We start from the raw sequence: 20,832 nt of genomic DNA, 5'->3' as shown, positions 1-20,832 counted from the left end.
ATTTTCTTCAAGTGCCAATAGAGAGGTTGGAAGCTAGTGAACGGATGTATATATATATATATAAAAAGGGCTAATGGGAAGTATTGCACATGGAGAAAAATAATACTGTTAGAAGCATTTCAAAATTTAAAATTATATACTTTTCTTTATTTTATTTTGGGGAATATAATAGAGAAAACCATCTTATAATTTTTTCGAATAGGGCCAAGCCAGCTACCTATAATAACCATTTTGGATTGTTCTTGTCTTTTCTTCCTTTTTTTGTTTATTTTTTCGAAATCCGGTCGATCATATATGTAGTAGTATGCAGACCATACAAATCGAGTTAAACTTGGATTACAAAAAATTATATACACAAGTTGATATATATTTCATATGTGTTTTATTATTTTCTGTAATATAATATTAATATATGAAATGCAGTTCAACTAGTTTATCTTAAGAATGGATCTCATGTGAAACCGTCTCACGGATCTTAATCTGTGAGACGGGTGAAACCTACCTATATTCACAGTAAAAAGTAATATTATTAGCATAAAATGTAATACATTTTCATGGATAACCCAAATAAGATATCCGTCTCACAAATACGATCCGTGAGACCATCTCACACAAATTTTGCCATATCTTAATTTTAATTTTAACCGGGAGGGATATGAGTTTTTAAATTGTTTTTCATTAAATTATTGACATTCTTAAACAATTATTATACTTAAATTTTAATTTTTGAAATAATTAACGTACCCGAGATTTGTACTCCCGGCCCACTGGCGTAATTTAAGCCAAAGACCAAGGGCATATTTTTACTCCCAACATTATATAAACCCCACACTCCCCCTTCATTCATTCCCCACATTTTCATCTATATATTGCCATCATACAATTAACTCCCTCAACAAGCACGATTGGAACAATATCAAACATTTCCTCCCAAAATTCCTCAAAAAAAAAAATCAGGAAAAATGTCGGGATGCAGCAAAATTCGCTACATCGTTCGGCTCCGCCAAATGCTTCTCAGGTGGCGAAAGAAGGCGGCCATGGCGGCCAAACGGGCCCCTTCCGATGTGCCAGCAGGCCATGTGGCTGTGACCGTGGGCTCGAATTATAAACGGTTCGTAGTACGGACCACATATTTGAACCATCCCTTGTTTAAGAAACTATTGGTGGAGGCAGAGGAAGAGTACGGATTCACTAACATGGGCCCGTTAGCCATTCCGTGCGATGAGTCGCGCTTCGAGGAAATTCTTTGTTGTCTAGCTCGAATCGAGTCGAGTACTAGCAAAACAGCCCGGTTCACGAGCTTTGAAGAGGTCCGAGAGAACTGCCATTTGGGCTTCCGAAGTAATCTTGAGTTTTGGACCGATTCACGCCCTCTTCTGCATTGAGTTTCTTGAAAAATTTCAAGTATTCCACTTTGTTTAACTCGGGTCGACCCAGTTTGAGTTAGCTCGAGTTTCCAAAGGTGGGAGTTTTAATAGGGAATACATTTTTTCCACATTATTTTGTAATTCTTTTACGTTATCGTATGAATTGGGGGTGTTGGGTCATCAAAGAGCTGAGTGATGGCAAGTAGGTGGGCGAGTTACCACCGAGTCGTCCCGGGTTCGAGCCAGATTATTATTATTTTTTTTTTGGTTACAATCGAGTAGGGTCACCCAGCTAATAACAGTTAACAACTCTAATCTTCCACAAAGAGCCTACTCCCATCATGTCGTCTTCCATGATCTCCTGAATTCCTGTAGGAGGTGCCCATACGGTCATGTATCCTCTATTGTACTTGAGTGCTTCCGATGCCAGAAAATCTGCTGCTCTATTTTGCTCTCTATAGATGTGGTTGACTCTAATTTCCCAGTTTCTACCCAAGAAGTTCTTACAAGCTGATATCAAATTAATAAGAGATGACTTGGGCATCTCATCTGTCGTCAACCACTTCACCACTTTCTCAGAATCGATTTCGAGCCAGATTATGTCAACAACTGATGTCAATTTTGGTCGATGAAGTAAAAAGAAGGATGATCGAGTACTTTTCATTTCTTGTATATCAAATTATGATTCATATAGATTCATTTAGTGGAAATCTGTAAAAGGGATTCTTGAAAAATGTATGCCATGTTCATGGATATTTTACTAACATAAAGTTTCAGTTGATTTTAAATAAATTATGAAATTTAATCCAATGGTTCAATTAATTATTGATATGTGTAACGTGCTTGGGCTATGGGTATAATATGGCAACAACCCACGTGAAGGAAGTGGCAAGCAGTCTATTAAAAATGTTACCATTTTTATTTATTATTTGTTTCTAATTCACCAATTAGTTACACATCTAAAAAAATTTACTTGGTCATTTTGTCAAAATTATCTCTAAAAAATTTCAAAAAATTAGGCCAATATTTTTTTCAATACAATTCATCTTAGGATCATAGGCAATTATGCATGCTCTAGGGGTGATCAAATTTTTTACTAACCGCCCAAACCGCCCGAACCGAATTGTACCGCACCGTGTTTCATAATATTTTATTAAAACCAAGATTAAAAATATTAATCATAAACCGCACCGCATACGCGGTTCGGTTATTTTTTTGGTCAAAAACCGCACCGCCGAAATCGTTTGTCATAATATTAGGCATAAAATTATAATAATTTGTAAATAACATATTTTTATAAATAATTCATCATTCATTATATCACAACTCTATTCAAAATTATTATTTTTACAAATAAAACTTATCTTTTTCTTAATTATTCTTCAAATTAGTCTTTTATTAAATATTTATTTCTTTTGTTACAATATTTTGTTTGAAGTTTGAAAGTAAAAAAAAAAGATAGAATATTATAAATGTCATTTTTGTTGTGAATGTGTTGTGTTGTTAAATTATTACCTTGGTTTTGAATCTTGATTATTGTTTTATCTATTTTGATTTTTATATGTTTTGTACTATATTTTATATTTGAAGACAATATATTGTTGTTGTTTTCAAATAAATTAGAATATATGTTCTAATATTTTAATTTTCATTTAAAAAACCGTAAACCGACCGCAACCGCTTGAAACCGCTCAAAACCGCAAAGCTAATTTTTCATGTAAAACCGCAATTAATTTTTCAAAATACTAACCGACCGCATATGACAATTCGGTTTGAATTTTTTCAAAATAACCGCAAAACCGCACCGTGATCACCCCTAGCATGCTCCATTTAGTATATAAAATTTATTTGTATGTTCGAGTATATAAAACAAAAAATAGAGTGTTGGCCATGTGACCTAAACCATCCTATTCTATATATCTTGTTGAAATGAACTTTAACATTTTATAACTTTTGGGAAAAAATTGAAATTTTAGTTTTGTAAATTGATTTATTTTGGATTTTAGTTTTGTGTTTGTCAAAATTTTGTTTTTATCCAGTAAATTATATTTTTTTTGTTTTGAATTTTTTTTTTGTCGGAATCTACTAAACTCATCAAATATTGTTTATTTGACAATGATTTAATCTCATGTGACTCAAATGACACAAATAAAGCACATTTTACATTAAAATTCATTTAAATAAAAATAAAAGAGAAATTAAAGAAAAACGTTATCCAATATTTCAAAATGAGAGAAAAAAACAAGTCGTTTTTTTTTATTATTTTTGTTTGACTAGATTTTTATATAATATAAGTTTTATTATCATCACATGATTCAGTTATTATAAGATTGGTGTCAAATAAAATAATATTCGTAAGATTTGGTATTTTGGGCAAAAAATGATTAAAAAAATCCCAAGTTATTGAATAAAAATTAAAATTTGACAATTTATATGATTAAAATCCAAATATGCATCTTACGAAACTAAAGTATAATTTAAATTGGAGACAAATGGTCTATTGAAAAAAAAAAGTATAATTATAGATCAAGTTCATTATTTAATTTTTTGTTAGATTATATCGTCGAAGTTAAAACATCTGTCCGATTCTATGTTCTGAATTCTGTTTGGTAAATGTAAACTAGGTACATTTAGACTATTATTTATTATTCAATAACAAAAAAAAATGAGTTCCATACGTATTTTAAGATTTATTTGAAACAAATTTTTGTACGATATAGTATATTGAAATAAAAATTTAAAAACATTAAATAAAATTACAAATGTGAATAAGAATTTGAAATTAGTAATAACTTGAGAATTCTTAGCTAATGATGATTGTAACTCACGTCAAACATTATTATGTCTCTATATTAAATTAATTACTATATTTAATTGTTCTGAAGATCAGGTGGAGAGCTCCTTATAATTAGGAAGGGCAATTGGAGATTGCAGGTTGATTTAATATATTAATTTCAAGGATGAAATTTATAATATATAAAGTATTTTTACTTATTTTTTATTTATAATATATAAAATATTTACTTATGCAGCTTTTTTGATTGTCTCTACATCCAGAAAATTTGGTTAATTTTTGAATGTGTTATATCCACGATGATCTCATCGCCTTTCCACGTAAAAACAAACAAGCTAGGCGAGCCTGCTCTCCATCTTAATTTCTCTATAATTGGTATAAATAACACAATAATTAGTTTTTATATATATATATATATATATATATATATACAATTGAGATATAGACTAATTTCAAATATAGTAGCGTCCACTAGTATTGCTAGGGAAATTAAATTATCAGTTGACTTGATTTTATAAATCAAACCAATTCAATAATGCCTGATCAATCAGTTTATTCAGTAACCATATTGATTGGTTCCATAAAAGACTCTTCATTTATATTTATATCACAATTTTTATAAAACTGTCTTACGAATCAATTTTGTGACACTAAACTCTTAAGCAATTCATGAAAAAAAAACATTTTTTTGCCAAAGTATTATTTTTCACTCCAGGCATGAACCAGGTCGACTCGTTTTACAAATACCGATTTGCGAGACAATTTATGGGATTATCTTTTATTTGTATATGTGTATGTATGTAAATAATTTGATTTATTTTATGTTTGATAAATTACTGATGAAATTTGTCATAGATCTTCCTCATTGGGTTTAGTGTGGCCAGCATGAAAAATAAGTGGAGATTAATTAAAAGGGTTAATTGTAAAGAATGGTCAAAATATGACATGATTTGATCAGAACACATGCATGGTCGTCAGAAAAAAAAATGTACTTGTTTTTTTGTTTAATTTCCTCAAACGAATGAAATATCAATGAAATTAAATTAAATTAAATTACCTTTCTTTTTATACAAATAAATGCTTATTTAATTTACTAGTTATTGTTCTTTAAAGGTGATTTATGCTTAATTGATCTAAAGATAAACATGTTTTTTTATTTAAATCCTACTTATTATGACATGCTAAAATTTTAGTATATATATTCACATATAATCTATTAAAAAAATTAGTGTATAAATTTTATTTTCATAAAATTAAAAGAAATAATTTTATTTTAAAAATTTTGTGAAAAAAAAAAATCGTTGAATAAAGTGTTTCTCAATTGGCATGGAGTTTCAAAAAAAGAAATAGAAAAAAGTGAAGATCTAATTAAATTACTGGGAGCCACTCAAATTTAATGCAATCCAAAATTTTGGTCAAGAAACAAGTTTAAAGGCCAAACATCTTCTTTTCCCAAATGTCTCCCGATTTGAAAAGAACAAGGGTGGTCGTTTAGAATCCAACTAACTTTCAAGTTTTCTAGAGCCCATTCGTATATATTTCAATTCGTATCCAAAATTTTGCAAATAAACCTTCTAACCTTAATTATTATTGTTTATATTTCTCGAGACACTCTCGAATCTCGAACATATAAGTATACATATACACATATATGAGAGTTAGAGACGACTACGTACACATCGGACGAACTTGAGTCTAGTTCGAGCTTGATAATTAAGTTCGAATTAACTATATGAACTGAGCTCGGAAGCTCCGAATGACTCGAACTTGAGTCTAGTTCGAGCTTGATAAGGTTTCATTTTATTCGAATGACTCGATTTTATTACAAGAATTCGACTTCTATTACAATAGTTAAAAATATAAAGAATGGGATTTCAAGAATGTCTAAACAAGTGGGATGGATTATTATTATTTTTTAAATTTGGTGCGTCTTTAATTAGTTAATATGTGTTATGGGCTCAATTAATTCTTCTTATGAGCCCATTTAGCAATCAAAGGTAGGATTTTGTGCCTGAAGTATTTGTATTGGATTTGTGTAACGAGACTACGAGAGGCCATATTTTTTAGTTTAATAATATTGGAGAGCAAATTTCCATTTTTTTAAAAATCGAAAATAAAGATTGATTTCGTTTCCAGAACACTACAAAAAACCATTCCTAGATCTATATATCATTGTTTAACTAGATAAATTTTTAGTAACTTGATGTTAATTCTATTTGAATGAAAGGATTTGATTTCAAATCTATTTTATTAATTTTTTTAATTTGATTCAAAATTAGAATGAGATTTATATTTTTCTCCTTCGATTTCAAATCTTATTGAGTATTTATGGAATTTGATTTATTTTTATGTAAAATGAGACGCGGGGAAATCCTATCCATCTATATATATCCACTCAAATGCGACTCTATTCGAAGATTATTTGGATCATATTTAAATATAGTGTTCAAATATAAAATAATTATAGGCTATTTTTCGGATTAAGTGAAATTTTAAAAATAAAAACGAATATATAGAAATAACTTTAATTTCACTTGTTATCATCAAATAATTTCAAATTTTAATAGTGGACAAGATAGTCGATATGTCCGAGTGGTTAAGGAGACAGACTTGAAATCTGTTGGGCTTCGCCCGCGCAGGTTCGAACCCTGCTGTCGACGAATTAATTTTTCTTATTTTTGTGGGCGGGTATAGAGGTTGCATTTATTTATTAAAAAATACAATCATAATTTACTCAAAAAAAGCTGCATTCTTTTTCCCCAGAAAAGAAATCAGAAGTTACGTTTACATATCAAAACATCGCTAAAATTAATATTTTCACATATAACACTGCAATTTATCGAATTTTATATTTTTTTCAAGAACAATAATTGGTAGAGCTCTACAAATCATTTGAGAAAAATATCATCAACAAAAAAACCCTAAATATCGTAATATAATGAATTTTTGTCATATAGAATAAATTTCAAAACTCGAATGTTAATTTAATTAAATACGTTTCAAAATAATATAAAAAATTGGGATTTGAAGTTGGAGTGGCTTGAAGATGCCAAGCCGACGATTCTTCGTATTGTGGTACAGATTAATTTTGTGAAACAGATTTCATACTCGATTATAAGCTTGTTACAATATAATCTTATGATATTTGTTTATATGATAACATAATATTTTTAAAGTTGTGATTTTTTTGTAAATTTCAATTGTTTTAGATAGTTGAACCTTGAGGATCATATTATGATATAGTTAGATGATATTATTTGGTTGGTTAATTTAATTATATATATAATATTAAAGTATAATATTATAAAAATATATGGGTTAATAGTTTTGGTGAATTTTTATTTTAATATTTCCAAATTGTCTTTAAAATAACACCTTAGCAAATTGTTAAATTTTTAATGTAAAATGTCTAACGAAGTAGATAAAATATATGTTTCATAAACGGAAGTCCAAAACATTTTATTAATTTTTTTTATAATTTATTATTTCAAAATTATGATTTAATCTATTGTGGTGCACTGCCACACACTGAATCTCTCCCTTTATAAGATAGTAAATAAATAGAAAATCCTGAGTAGAAAACCTTTTAAACGACGCTTCGAAATCTCATTCCCGTTTGCCTTCTCTCTCGCCGCCGGTATCTAACGGTTCGCCGCCGTTCGACATCGGCGCCTCTACTTCGTAAACGGTTCATATTTCGGAACTCTCAATCACGGTGTCGAATGCGAAATCTACATTTTCTTCACGGTGCTCCACGAACGGCCATTTCCTACCATTTTGCCGTGGAATCGTTTAGTTATATAGGTGCTGATCAATATGTTGATCGATCCTTGTTTAATATTCTGTCGAGCAGGATTGTTCATTTTTAATTTTCCTTTTGCATTTTTTGGGCAGATATTATCCTTCAAAAGTGAAGAAGATATTTCTCTCTTATGACAAATATGTTTCGCGCCTTATTTGATATTTTTTGGGATTGATTTACATTCCTCTTCGAGATCGTTGTTGATGCGTAGAATGAAGATTCCGATGTTTGATGTTGCTGCATTCTTATTTTCTCCTTTTTTCTACTCAGCTATAATTTGATGCCTGAATCTGAATGCTAACATTTGTTTTTTTATTATTGATTTATTGTAGTTGTCTTTTATTCTTCTTGTAAGATTATTTTTTTAGAAAAATAATAATAATCTGTATAGAATTCTGAAAGAATCTAACACAAGATTAAATTACCTGAATTTGACATAGAAAATGCTTAAATGTGTCCATTGCAGGGAGTCGAGATGATTGGATCTTTTATCTATAGAGGACTTTTGTATGTGCCATTTCAAGTTTTTTTTTTCTCCTCAAGAAGTTATATTCCTCTTTTTTTCATTTCACAAAGTTCTTGGTTTTGTACCCTCGGTGTTCCAGGTTAATTTTTGGCTATGCTTATCCTGCGTATGAATGCTATAAAACCGTGGAACTAAATAAGCCCGAAATCGAGCAACTTCGATTTTGGTGCCAGTATTGGTATGCCATATACCTGATTAAGCTGCAGAAACTTTGGTTGCTTGTTTTTAAAATTAAACTTCTCACTTACAGGATCTTGGTGGCTGGGTTGACAGTTTGTGAAAGAATTTGCGATGTGTTCATTGGCTGGTAAATTTTTAGTTTCTGATATTATAATTTTCAATTTTAACATGATTTTTTTTTGTAATTTTCCCGTTCATGTTTGTAAATTGTGTCAAAGGGTTCCAATGTATGGTGAAGCTAAGTTGGCCTTCTTTATATACTTGTGGTACCCTAAAACTAAGGTTCGTTATCTCCTTCCAAATTAGCATATGGTATAAAAAATTTGGTCTTCATAAATTCTAATTAAACTTGAACTGATTACAGGGAACGACATATGTATATGACTCTTTTTTCAGACCCTACATCGCAAAGCATGAAACTGAAATTGATCGTAATTTGTCAGAGCTAAGGACAAGGGCTGGAGATATGATAATCTTGTACTGGAAAATTGTTGCAAGCCATGGCCAGACAAGTTTTTTTCAGATTTTGCAGTATGTTGCTTCACACTCATCTCCTTGGATGGCTCAGGTGTTTACTGCCAAACTTTTAATGTTATTTCGTTTAAGTTTTGAATCTTATATCTTCTTGTCAGTCTGTCACAGACTCACGATTAATATTATAGAGGCGTTCACTAGTTGTCATTTAGTTCTATAGCTCTGGATTATCGTGGAGCTTATTCGACCTTTGTACATGGTTTTAAAAAGTAGTTTTTTTTCCCCAATCGTGTAATTTTTATTTGGAGGTTGCAGCCACAACAGCAAGCGACCACTGTCCCAAAATCCACAGTAACATCAAATCAAAGATCAGCCCATACAAAACAAGCACAGGATGAACAGCCTTCATCTCCTGCTTTGAGTACGTCTTCAAGTGAAAACCAAAAAGACATGTCTGAAGAAGCAGAACCCTCAAAATCTTCCAAAACTTCTCCCCCTCTTACAGTCTCGACGGAACAAAAAACAGTAACAGCACTGACCGTTGTCGAGCCAAGTAAAATTTCAAACCCTACTCATGAAATGCAGAATGCATGAGTGCCTTCAAGAGAGAGCGAAGACACTCAAACAGAAGAGATTGTTTTGGAAAATATACAACCAGTGACCCTATCAAGGTCTAGGAAACACGGTCTGTAATGAGTCCTTGAGTGTGGTGATATTGATGGTAATGACATTTTCATTTTTTCCATCTTGCAGTTGTTTTCATTGTTATTAACAAATATCGAACCGATTATGATGTCATTAATTCTTTTAATCATGAATCGTTGTAATTTTAATTTGGAAACAAGTTACAAGAAACCATAATTGAACTTGGTTTAAGGCCTTCTCTTGCTGTTTTATGTTCTAGTGCTTGTATAAGACGACAAAGAACTGTTTATTATGCCATCTTTTTCTTGATTTCGCGGTAGTTTTTAATGTTAATCCCATAATTTTATTTACTCACTGTACAAGTTAAATGAGATTTATCGCCAGTGAATTTGGAAGATTAATGGTAGCATTATACACACGCTTCCAAAATTTTCATCAACTCAAGAAGTACATGCAAACACTTTAGAGTATCATCGACAGAAAACTGAAAGTTAATTAATATAAGAACATGTAAAAAAGTAAAAACTAAAGAAAATAAATATAGTTGTGATAGTCGAAGGCAAGTTAAAAATACCTCGATATATTTCTTGCCTCTATAGCAGTAATCGAAAATAATAATTCTAAAATGAAAAAGTTCGAAGGCAATAAAACCAAAAGATGACTTTTCAATAGTTGCAAGTGACCATCAAAGCTTACCAACTTGCTCCTGTTACCACATTCTGAATGTCAGCACCTACAAGAGAGCTCCGGTCACAACTTGCTTATTATAATATAAGCCTAGACCATCAAAATTTGTTAAGTATCCCGATGCGACTCATTCAAAAATGAATCCATTATGATTCATCCCCTCGTTGTCTAAAGGGGGTAAAGAAAACAAAGGAAATTTTTTAAAAAAAACACGGTGGTCTAAAATAGAGGCCAATGGGCTGGCTTTTCTTCCTGCTGCGGGTTAATCTTTCCGAACTCTGAGCATCGAGACTCCATTACAAAATTTATTATAAATCTACTTCGCCCCACAGATCTGTAGCGCTGACCTCAGGATATGTTCTGAACCAATAGTCGTCTTCAATCTACGTAGCAACAGCATGCATAGTTACAAAAACAAACAAGCTTCATTAGCCATAGGGGGTCGAATTAGTAGTCGAGGTTATCAAATGAACTTACACCAGTATCCCATGGGACTATTTTGTGGAACTCATGCGCTTCTAAGCTCATTTCTGCATCATAAGGAATTGAAGATGGACCTGTATTATTGACCCTTCTGCTACTACTTGAGGAAAAAGAATCCAATAATTCAACGCGTTTGGCAGATCTGTCCTCAGTTTTCTGCTCTCTTTTACTGCAAGTGATGCAATTTCGCCGTTAGAACATGGTATAGATTATGGATATGGATGCACCTGATAAAATGAACTAAGGCTCTTTAATTCTCTTTGTTGTCGCCACATTTTTTCCACAATACAGTCACGCGTGCGTGTGGAGGCGTCTTGATTTTCAAAAACTTTACCACATTAAGTCTCTGTAAGCCAATTATTAAGAGGCCATATTGTTACGAGCCCAACTCCCATTATAGAAGGCTTAGATACAGTGAGCCCAGATACAGGCCCAAGCACAACAAAAGGCCCAACAAGTAAAATAAACACTGAGAAGCCCAAGATAGTACAGGTGTACACCAGAAGAAACAAAGGAGAAAACACGTGATAGGGAAGGGAGGAGATTAAATACCAATAATAGGGGAAGAGAGAGCATTCAGTTATAATTTCTGTTACGTGAACACTAGCACTTGCTAGGGAGAGGAAACTTTGTACAGAGCTTTCAAACTCTGGGTTCTTAATCTTCTATTGAATATAATATTTCTTTGGTACCTGTTCTTTATTTTTCTAAGACCTTATTGTGTGTGTAATTGTGATCATAACATTGGTCCGACCTGCCGGATTCGAGGGACGATAGAAAACGATGGCCAGCACCAGAAATGACGCCAAATTTGAAACGATGGAACGCTCTGTGAATGGATTACAGGAGAGCATGATACAAGTGCAAGAGAGGCTAGAGAAACTTGATCAAACTATCGGAAGCCTCACTGGGTTGGGGGTGTTGATGGAACAGCTGATAAAAAAACAAGCGGGAGGCAATACTCATGAACAATATGACAAATCAGAGAAGGAGGGGAGTGCGGAAGTTCCTGAAGGAGGAGGGCAGGAAGTTGTCACAGAAGAGATGAGGATGGCTTTGAGGAGGATTGAATTACCTGTGTTTGAGGGAGAAGACCCCATGGGGTGGCTGGGAAAAATAGAGCAGTACTTTGATGTTCATGACACTCCGATCGGCTGTAGGCTCAAATTGGCTTACATCTGTATGCAAGGAACCACCATCCATTGGTTCCGTTGGATGAAGGTGAGGATTCCCAACATGAACTGGGACCGATTTGCAGAAGAGTTAATCAAGAGGTACGGTGGATACGAGGCTAATCCTTATGAATTGATGGCTTCGTTGAAGCAAGGACAACAATCGATCGACACCTATATTGAGCGTTTTGAGGTGTTGGTTGCCCAAATTGGTGACGTTCAAGAAGACCAATGTCTGGGTTACTTTATGAGCGGATTGCGGGAAGAGATTCGGAGGCGGATGGTTGTTCACAGTCCTCGGACGGTGGATCGGGCCATGCTGTTAGCAAGAGGATTGGAGGTGGAGTTGTTCGGGAAGGTGGTGGACCGTGGGAGGAATAGATATGGGCTTGGCCCGAGTCTGGAACAGAAAGGGCCCTTTAAGGTGGGTTGGAATAATCAAGCCCAACCCACTGAAAAGGAATTTCCGGTTGTTAATCAACCATCGCGAAATACAGCGAGGACAACGACTCCAGGAGAAGGGTACCAGCCCAAGCCATACAATCCGACAACCTACGGAATGGGCTCGCGAGCAAACTCAAGCGGGAGCGGTGGGAGTATAATAAGAGCTCCGGCACCGAGAAATCGGGAGGGAAGGATTATATCGCACCAAGAATACTTACATAGGAGGGAGAAGGGGTTGTGTTTCAAGTGTGGTGAGTCATACCATCCACTACACAAGTGCATGAATAAGAGTTTGAGGGTGACTGTGCTAGCTGAGGAGGATGGGGGAGAAGGAGAAGAGGAGCAAGGGACAGCAGAAGGAGAGTTTAACAATCAAGAAGGGGAAATTGAAGCGTGGCCGGTGGTCCCAGTAACTGAATACAATACCTTGGAGCTGCCTATGTATTCGGTTAGTGGGATTAATCAACCACAAACATTAAAAATGAAAGGCAAGATAGCGGGACAAGAAGTGGTAGTGATGATTGACAGTGGGGCCAGTCACAACTTTATATCGAGACAAGTAATCACTGCTTTGGGAATTCAAGTGGATGAGACAGTGAAGTTTTGTGTGTGTCTGGGAGATGGGGGCCGAGTTGCCTGTCAGGGGCTGTGTAAGAACGTGGAAGTGGATTTGGGGCGCTGCCAAATACGAATCGAGGGGTATCTTTTTGAATTAGGTGAACTTGACCTCATTCTAGGGGTCGACTGGCTCAGGACACTAGGAGATGTCATGCTAAATTGGGCTAATATGGAGATGAAATTCACGTGGCAAGGGCAGCAAGTGAATTTGAGAGGGGACCCGACACTCACCAGGTCTGTGGTGTCCCTTAAATCAATTGCTAAGCTGCGGGAAGTTGAATTCAGTGGAGCGGTGATGCTACGGTGGAAGGATAATGAACTGAACAAGCTGGGAATAGGGCAGGAGAATTCCAATGGGACAATTGACAACATCCTCTCAGAATATAGAGGAGTGTTTCAAGAGGCCACTGAGTTACCTCCCCACAGGCTACAAGACCACGTCATTAACATCAAAGACGGGTGTGGACCTGTATCAGTGCGACCTTATAAATACGCCCATCATCAAAAAGATGAGATAGAACGTATGGTGCGAGATATGCTCAAATCAGGGGTTATCCAACCAAGTGGTAGCCCGTACTCCAGCCCGGTCATTCTGGTCAAGAAGAAAGATGGCAGTTGGAGGTTTTGTGTGGATTATAGAGCTTTGAACGAGATCACCATCTCAGACAAATACCCCATTCCAGTGGTTGAAGAATTGTTCGATGAGTTACACGGTGCCAAATACTTCTCGAAACTGGATCTTAGATCGGGGTATCATCAAATCCGGGTGCGGCCGGAGGACATTCCAAAAACAGCGTTTCGAACACACGACGGGCATTATGAATTTGTGGTGATGCCCTTTGGATTAAAGAACGCCCCCGCTACGTTCCAAGCCACGATGAATGAGGTATTTCGACTTTATCTAAGGAAGTTTGTTTTGGTTTTCTTCGATGATATATTAATTTACAGCCAAGGGTGGGAGGAACACTTGATACATGTAAAGATGATACTCGAAGTACTGATGCGCAACAGCTTGGTTTTGAATGAAAAGAAATGCCAATTCGGGTTGAGTCAAGTGAACTATCTGGGACACATTATCTCTGGCCAGGGGGTGATGATGGATCCTGAAAAAGTCGTCACTGTGCGAAATTGGCCGAGACCAAAGAGTACAAAGGCCTTGAGAGGGTTTCTGGGTCTGACGGGATACTATAGAAAGTTTATCAGGGACTATGGGAAGATTGCCAAACCACTCACGGAACAGCTGAAGAAAAACAACTTTTCTTGGAATGATATGGCAGAAGGGTCTTTCCTCACGTTGAAGGAGGCTATGAGCACAGCCCCCGTTCTGGAAATGCCTGATTTTGACAAAGAGTTTATGGTGGAATGTGATGCATCAGGAGGGGGTCTAGGGGCGGTTTTGGTTCAGGCAGGCAGGCCCATTGCCTACTATAGCAAGGCACTGGCAGGAAAGGCATTAACCAAGTCCACCTATGAGCGGGAGCTGATGGCACTGGTGTCAGCAGTTCAACATTGGCGCCATTATCTTCTGGGGCGCAAATTTACAGTAATCACCGATCATAAACCATTAAGAAGTCTCCTGCAGCAGCGAATTACTACCCCCGATCAACAATATTGGCTGGCCAAACTACTTGGGTATGAGTTTGAAATTAAACATAAAGCAGGGTCTGAAAATGGGGCGGCTGACGCTCTGTCGCGAAGAGAGAACATGGGAGAGTTGATGGCAGTAACAAGAGCAGAATGGGTCGAGATAGATGAACTTAATAAGACAGTTGGGGAGGACCAAGGGCTGAGAAAGATCTGTGATAGCATCCGAGAGGGGAGGGAGGGCAATAGCCATTACACATTAGTCAATGGTTGTTTGTTGCACAAGGGCAGATTAGTGATTCCACCAGCCTCGAAATGGGTTCCTATATTGTTGAATGAGTTCCATAAAACACCAATTGGAGGTCATGCCGGGGCATTCCGCACATACAAAAGAGTGGCGAATAATTTTTATTGGAAGGGGATGAAGAAAGATATTAGTAAGTTTGTGGCTTTGTGTACAGTATGTCAGCAACAGAAGTATGAGGCCACCAGGCCTGCTGGACTACTACAACCGTTGACTCTACCAGAAGTAATTTGGGAAGACATCGCCATGGATTTTATTACGGGGCTTCCGAAGTCAAAAGGGTATGATGTGATACTGGTTGTCGTGGATCGGTTGTCAAAGTATGGGCACTTTTTGCTATTGAAGCATCCATACAAGGCAAGTGCAGTGGCAGAAATATTTATCAAACAAATCGTGAGATTACATGGAGTCCCAAAAACAATAGTAAGTGACAGGGACGCGGTGTTTATGAGTTTATTTTGGTCTGAAATCTTCAGGCTGCAGGGCACTATACTGAAAATGAGCACCGCATATCACCCCGAAAGTGATGGGCAAAGTGAAGCTCTGAATAAGTGTGTTGAGACTTACTTGCGATGCTTCTGTTCAGAGCAACCCAAAGAATGGGCACAGTGGATACATTGGGCAGAATATTGGTACAATACCTCTTATCACACTTCAGCAGGAATGACTCCGTTTGAAGTGGTATATGGGCGCAAACCACCGAGTATTATTAGGTTTGTCCCGGGAGAGACACAGGTAGCAGCGGTATCACAAGCATTGGGGGACAGAGATGAGCTTTTAAGACAGCTCAAGTATAATCTTGAACGAGCACAGCAAATGATGACGAAGCATGCCAATAAAAAAGGAAGAGAGGTTCATTTTCAGGAAGGAGATATGGTATATTTGAAATTGCGTCCATATCGGCAGAATTCAGTTCATTCACGAGTTGCACAGAAGCTATCCAGTAGGTTCTATGGGCCGTTTATGATCATGAAGAAGGTGGGGACGGTTGCTTATCGATTGCAGCTACCAGAGGGGTCAAAGGTTCATCCGGTTTTTCATGTTTCTTGCTTAAAAAAAGCGGTGGGCAATCCCGAAACTGAGATCAAACTACCAGAGGAGTTAGACACTGATCTACTGCTGACTTTTGAACCCAACGAGATTCTAGCAGGAAGGGTTAAAGATGTGTATGGCCAACCATGTCAACAGATTCTTGTGGGATGGAAGGGACGGTCTGAAGAAGAAGCTACATGGGAAGACTACAAGGATTTCCAAAAGCAATTTCCTGATTTTCGCCTTGAGGACAAGGCGATTCTTGAAGAGGCCGGTATTGTTACGAGCCCAACTCCCATTATAGAAGGCTTAGATACAGTGAGCCCAGATACAGGCCCAAGCACAACAAAAGGCCCAACAAGTAAAATAAACACTGAGAAGCCCAAGATAGTACAGGTGTACACCAGGAGAAACAAAGGAGAAAACACGTGATAGGGAAGGGAGGAGATTAAATACCAATAATAGGGGAAGAGAGAGCATTCAGTTATAATTTCTGTTACGTGAACACTAGCACTTGCTAGGGAGAGGAAACTTTATACAGAGCTTTCAAACTCTGGGTTCTTAATCTTCTATTGAATATAATATTTCTTTGGTACCTGTTCTTTATTTTTCTAAGACCTTATTGTGTGTGTAATTGTGATCATAACACATATCCACAATGATGAGACTAAGAATACCTAAGACAGTGCACACCGATTGGTCCAGTGGTGCTTCTGATCAGGATTCTGTACTCATTTTCACGGAACAGAGTATCCTGCATGACATATACCGTTGAGAAACCAATGTACCTATAATTTATTTTTAAATGAAAAGTATCAACCTCATCAGGATCAGGAACTTCTACAAAACTAGCACGAGGAGCTTGCACAGCGAAGACAATTTCATCCTGCTAATAATTGAAGAATAAATATAATCAGTCCGGAGGGCATGAAGACATGTGTAGAGAATGTTAGTAAAACATGGAGGTACCATACCCTGAGTAAGGGAAGGCTCGCAAAATCTTGGTCAGTCACAAATAGATTCCTGAAACAGTGAAAGCACGGAAATATTGAAGAGATTGAATTTCATAAATGACACAAAAATCATCATAATAAAGCATACTTTTGACAATTCTGATCAAATTCTAGCTTCCTTAAGTGCTCCAGTCTGTCCCTGTATAAAGATGATATGTTAGCACACGATCTTAAGCTATTCAACTATAAAGGATCTCTCTTTTAAACCAAACCTTATGCAATCATCAAGCCTGGACTCTTCAGCACTTAGATATTCAACTTCAGCCTGTCATAAAATAAAAACTGTATGAGGTCAAAATTAATATATCTACTTATAGGCACTATATGCTATTTGTCTCATACAAAAGTCTCTCTATGCTACTTGTCTTGTGTACTAAGAATTAAGATGCACTGGAATAGTGACTATCGTCGAGACAAGCAACACCCAACTCAGATTTTTCCGTGAGACAATATGATAAATAAGGTTTAGCAGGAAGCTCAAGAGAGAGCAACATGTAAAAGAACGTTGTAACTTGTAACCAACACTATCCTGTTCTTAACAAATTCAGGCCAAGTCAAACTCAGGCACATGATCAGTGAACCTAATCAACAATCAATCAGGCTTCAGAATAAAAACTTTAACTCAACTATGTAGTCTAAGATTGCAAGCAATCATCTATGTTCCACATAATTTGATATGAACTTGTCTGCTATTGAGAAAAAAACATGGTCTGCAATCCTGGAAGCATTATAGAGAATAAATTACTAGTGACTACATGACAACTTTTAGAAACAGATACTGTAACGACTGAGGTTGAAACATTATAAGATCACCTTCAAGAGGGAGGCCTCATCATCCAGTTCAGTAGGTCTATAAATTCTAGAACCTCTGAAACAGTGAAGTTTCGTGATAAGTAAATAAAAAAATTATTTAAACAGTATAAAAGTAATATCAGGGGGCAGTCATATACTTCCACCGTATGTGATTCTTTGTTGTTTTCTCAATTAAATTGATGCCTTCCAGAACATTTGTAATATCATATACTCTCCTCTTCTGGACCTGTATCCCAAGTGACAAGTAATCAGCAATTTTTATATGTGCAAAAGTAAAACTGATCCAACTAACATATCTTGTCGGTTCAATATCTTAGATCGATACCTCTAAAATATTTGCAGTTCTGTTCAGATCAAGGGTGCCATCCTCGGCCTCCCTGATCAACTTGATAAATTTCTTTGTCAGCAAGCCTGCCACATGATACTCTCTGTTGTCAGTTACTAAAACTTAGTTACTATGCAGCTTTATTTTCAAAATATCATCCTTTATTTTAGATATTCATTAATGACCCAGAGTTTATAAAATCTACTACATTCTAGCTTACCTAAAGAGCTATCATACCGACAGCAGGCACCCAGATTTAAGTTATCAAGTGACTCTGCAAAAAGGAGCTGTCAATAACAAACTCTATTTCACTTGAAACGTGGTCAATCAAACAAGTATAAACGACCCAAATTTACAAATTGATTAACCTTAGTACATTACTTTACCTAACTTGGTTTCCTGGCTAAAAGTTTTGGCTTGTTTAACAGAATTATCTTTAATGTTCCCCCTGCCAGCAATGCAAGATACTTTTAGAGGTAAAGAATTCTTTACTACTGCCATATTATGAACTTGGACATGTCCATCTTCATCCATCTTGACTTCAACGCTTCCAAAGTCATTTAACTGGTTGAAGTTAAATAGAAACATTCATAAAAAGATGTTTTACATGTTCAAAAATGCAAATAATAAATGATTAACCCATTCAATTGATTATTTTTAGAATGACAAATAAGGGGTAAACCTACACAGACAACTAAACAAAAACAGTGAAAAACTTCAAGACACAAGCATAGGAAGTTCTTTACTGAGTTCTGCTTAATGTGTAAGACATGAATCTGCTCTATTAAATACTAGTAATCTAGAGCAGGTGACGAACCAGCACCATCTTATATATGTTTATAATGATAAGAAACTCGACTGTCTTTGACAAGGTCACTGGTATGTCAGCTTTTCAGATATCCACTTAGTGCTGCCATAGACATGCCAAGTGCTTTACAAGCGTTCTAGACAAAGATTATATAAAACAAACATCAAATCCCATTCAGGATTACAATAGGACAGTACTTAAGATTACACGTGACCAAGTTACGGACTTACTCCTGAATAAAGTTCAAACCTCTATTTAAAAAATGATAATTTAAGGACTAAGTTCGGTCATTGTCAATTTAAAAATCAGATTGGTTTTCCTCAGCACCATAGCACCCGAACATTAAATTTTGCTAGCTCGTGTATGATGTAACTGCTTTGCGTTGTATAACATCATCCAAGGTTTTTAAAGATAGAGCTATCAGCAACTGGAAGATGTCGCTTAACAGACACAATCCAATTTCATGCATGATAAACTGTATTGATGGTAAAAACTTTAGATGCTGAAGCAATTTTGAAACCATACGGTTAACACCAGATTATTTGCCCGTACAAGAGCTTTCCCACGTATTTCAAAATCCGGATGGAGACAGAAAAAAAATAAAAGTAAACGATAATGCATAGACCAAAATATAAATTGAAAGAGGATAAAAAAAAACCAACAAAAAAGAGAAAAAACATGCACGATTCGGGAAATCCAAAAAAATCATCTAACGAACAACTCCTCCACGATATGCACACTAAGAAAGAAAAACACAAACGCGATTACGTTTATGTCTCTAGCTAAAATACTCACCGCAATGCTTCTACGTACTGAGCGAGACTTTTGAAGCGGCACGGCAGATGGATAAGAACACTCTCGGTAGCCAGAATCATTAAGAATACCACGAGTGTTGCGTTCATAGTTGGTGGGGCTAATGTGGGCAAATGGGTGAGACCTTGTTTGATGCGAAGAAGGCAACATTTGCGGAACCTGAAACTGATACTGAGCCTCCAGTTTTATTCGAGACGTCGAATTCAGATCAAAATTTTCGCCCAAATTCGACATATCCTTCAAAACTATTTCCAATCAAAATAAATAAATTTAGACCCAAAACACTAACCTATTGATTCTATTGCGAAAATATGCGTGCGGAAAGGTGAATTTCAAAAGAGAGATAAGGAAAACTAGATAGATATTGAAAAAGAGTTTTGGTTTTGTGAAAACAGCGGGAAGAGAGGAGAGAGGGGGGCTGTCAATTCAAATCACCACTCGAGTGTGGTATTTATACATATGGGCCGCCGTTTAATGGGCTTCCTTCCATTGTTTAATTTGGGCTTTATTATTTCATTATTATTTTTTTACGTTCTAAATATGGGTTGACGAGATTCTATTTTTATGAGCACTACTTTCACTTTATTTCAACGGATAAGATTTTGCCACACATATAATTTTTTTAAACAAAGTAGCTCTTATATATGCATGAGCAAATCTTGGCCATCCATCCTATCATGGGGTTAATGTCCACATAAATAGAATGAAATAAACCCTAAAGATGGATGACCGATTAGTAATTTGATTCGAGATTGTAGTTTTGAAAATAAATATAAGAATTAGGTTATTGTGACAAAATGGCCGATGAAAGAAGTAAATAACAATAACGATTTTTTGCATAATTTATTATAATTTGATGAGTCAACTCCACATTTTATCTGATAAGATAAGCAAAATCAGAGAGGATGTATGAATTGTATAAGTCTATTGTGAGCCGGTCTCACAAAT

The 20,832-nt window shown here is 35.7% G+C and overlaps 3 protein-coding genes and 1 non-coding gene across 9 annotated transcripts; 3 read left to right on the top strand and 1 right to left on the bottom strand.

The window, feature by feature from the left end:
* The first annotated feature begins 888 nt into the window (after positions 1–888).
* On the top strand, positions 889–2,118 carry LOC140831669 (auxin-induced protein 15A-like). The gene has a single exon (XM_073195417.1). It carries the CDS (start codon positions 963–965, stop codon positions 1,383–1,385), a length of 423 nt encoding a protein of 140 aa, XP_073051518.1. The 5' UTR covers positions 889–962; the 3' UTR covers positions 1,386–2,118.
* Positions 2,119–6,739: 4,621 nt separating this feature from the next.
* On the top strand, positions 6,740–6,821 carry TRNAS-UGA (transfer RNA serine (anticodon UGA)). Its single transcript has one exon. It is a non-coding gene; the product is annotated as a tRNA-Ser (tRNA).
* Positions 6,822–7,737: 916 nt separating this feature from the next.
* LOC140831668 (putative HVA22-like protein g) lies at positions 7,738–10,017 on the top strand. 3 transcript variants are annotated; one of them, XM_073195415.1, is made up of 7 exons: positions 7,738–7,965; positions 8,430–8,470; positions 8,569–8,667; positions 8,740–8,796; positions 8,888–8,951; positions 9,034–9,237; positions 9,459–10,014. In XM_073195415.1, exons 2-7 carry the CDS (start codon positions 8,439–8,441, stop codon positions 9,735–9,737), a joined length of 735 nt encoding a protein of 244 aa, XP_073051516.1. In that variant the 5' UTR covers positions 7,738–7,965; positions 8,430–8,438; the 3' UTR covers positions 9,738–10,014. The 3 variants fall into 3 exon arrangements, with proteins under 3 accessions (XP_073051516.1, XP_073051515.1, XP_073051517.1); XM_073195414.1 differs by having other exon boundaries at positions 8,569–8,796; positions 9,459–10,017; XM_073195416.1 differs by having other exon boundaries at positions 8,569–8,796; positions 9,452–9,652.
* Positions 10,018–10,367: 350 nt separating this feature from the next.
* Positions 10,368–20,298, bottom strand: LOC140832652 (transcription factor E2FC-like). Of its 4 annotated transcripts, none has more exons than XM_073196778.1 (13): positions 19,867–20,298; positions 18,650–18,827; positions 18,484–18,537; positions 18,264–18,349; positions 18,076–18,164; positions 17,939–17,993; positions 17,338–17,390; positions 17,214–17,264; positions 17,087–17,135; positions 16,933–17,001; positions 16,790–16,866; positions 10,953–11,127; positions 10,368–10,858 (listed from the first exon to the last, which is right to left on the bottom strand). In XM_073196778.1, exons 1-13 carry the CDS (start codon positions 20,116–20,118, stop codon positions 10,784–10,786), a joined length of 1,263 nt encoding a protein of 420 aa, XP_073052879.1. In that variant the 5' UTR covers positions 20,119–20,298; the 3' UTR covers positions 10,368–10,783. The 4 variants fall into 4 exon arrangements, with proteins under 4 accessions (XP_073052879.1, XP_073052880.1, XP_073052881.1 ...); XM_073196779.1 differs by having other exon boundaries at positions 16,933–16,998; XM_073196780.1 differs by having other exon boundaries at positions 17,214–17,258.
* Between the last annotated feature and the right edge of the window lie 534 nt (positions 20,299–20,832).

This window comes from Primulina eburnea, chromosome 5 (assembly GCF_022965805.1).
Source record: "Primulina eburnea isolate SZY01 chromosome 5, ASM2296580v1, whole genome shotgun sequence".
NCBI lineage: Eukaryota > Viridiplantae > Streptophyta > Magnoliopsida > Lamiales > Gesneriaceae > Primulina > Primulina eburnea.
Note: the sequence above shows the minus strand (reverse complement) of the source record. Positions and strands in the feature narration are given on the sequence as shown.

Bases quoted from the DNA above. Each gene is read 5' to 3' on its own strand.
- LOC140831669 (XM_073195417.1), top strand. From the start codon at position 963: ATGTCGGGATGCAGCAAAATTCGCTACATCGTTCGGCTCCGCCAAATG.
- LOC140831668 (XM_073195414.1), top strand. From the start codon at position 8,439: ATGATTGGATCTTTTATCTATAGAGGACTTTT. The intron at 8,952-9,033 runs GTTCGTTATCTC...AACTGATTACAG, and splicing joins TGTGGTACCCTAAAACTAAG to GGAACGACATATGTATATGA. The intron at 9,238-9,458 runs GTGTTTACTGCC...TGGAGGTTGCAG, and splicing joins CATCTCCTTGGATGGCTCAG to CCACAACAGCAAGCGACCAC.
- LOC140832652 (XM_073196778.1), bottom strand. From the start codon at position 20,118: ATGTCGAATTTGGGCGAAAATTTTGATCTGAATTCGACGTCTCGAATA. The intron at 18,350-18,483 runs GTAAGCTAGAAT...ATCATGTGGCAG, and splicing joins TCGGTATGATAGCTCTTTAG to GCTTGCTGACAAAGAAATTT. The intron at 18,165-18,263 runs GTATCGATCTAA...CTTGGGATACAG, and splicing joins GAACTGCAAATATTTTAGAG to GTCCAGAAGAGGAGAGTATA.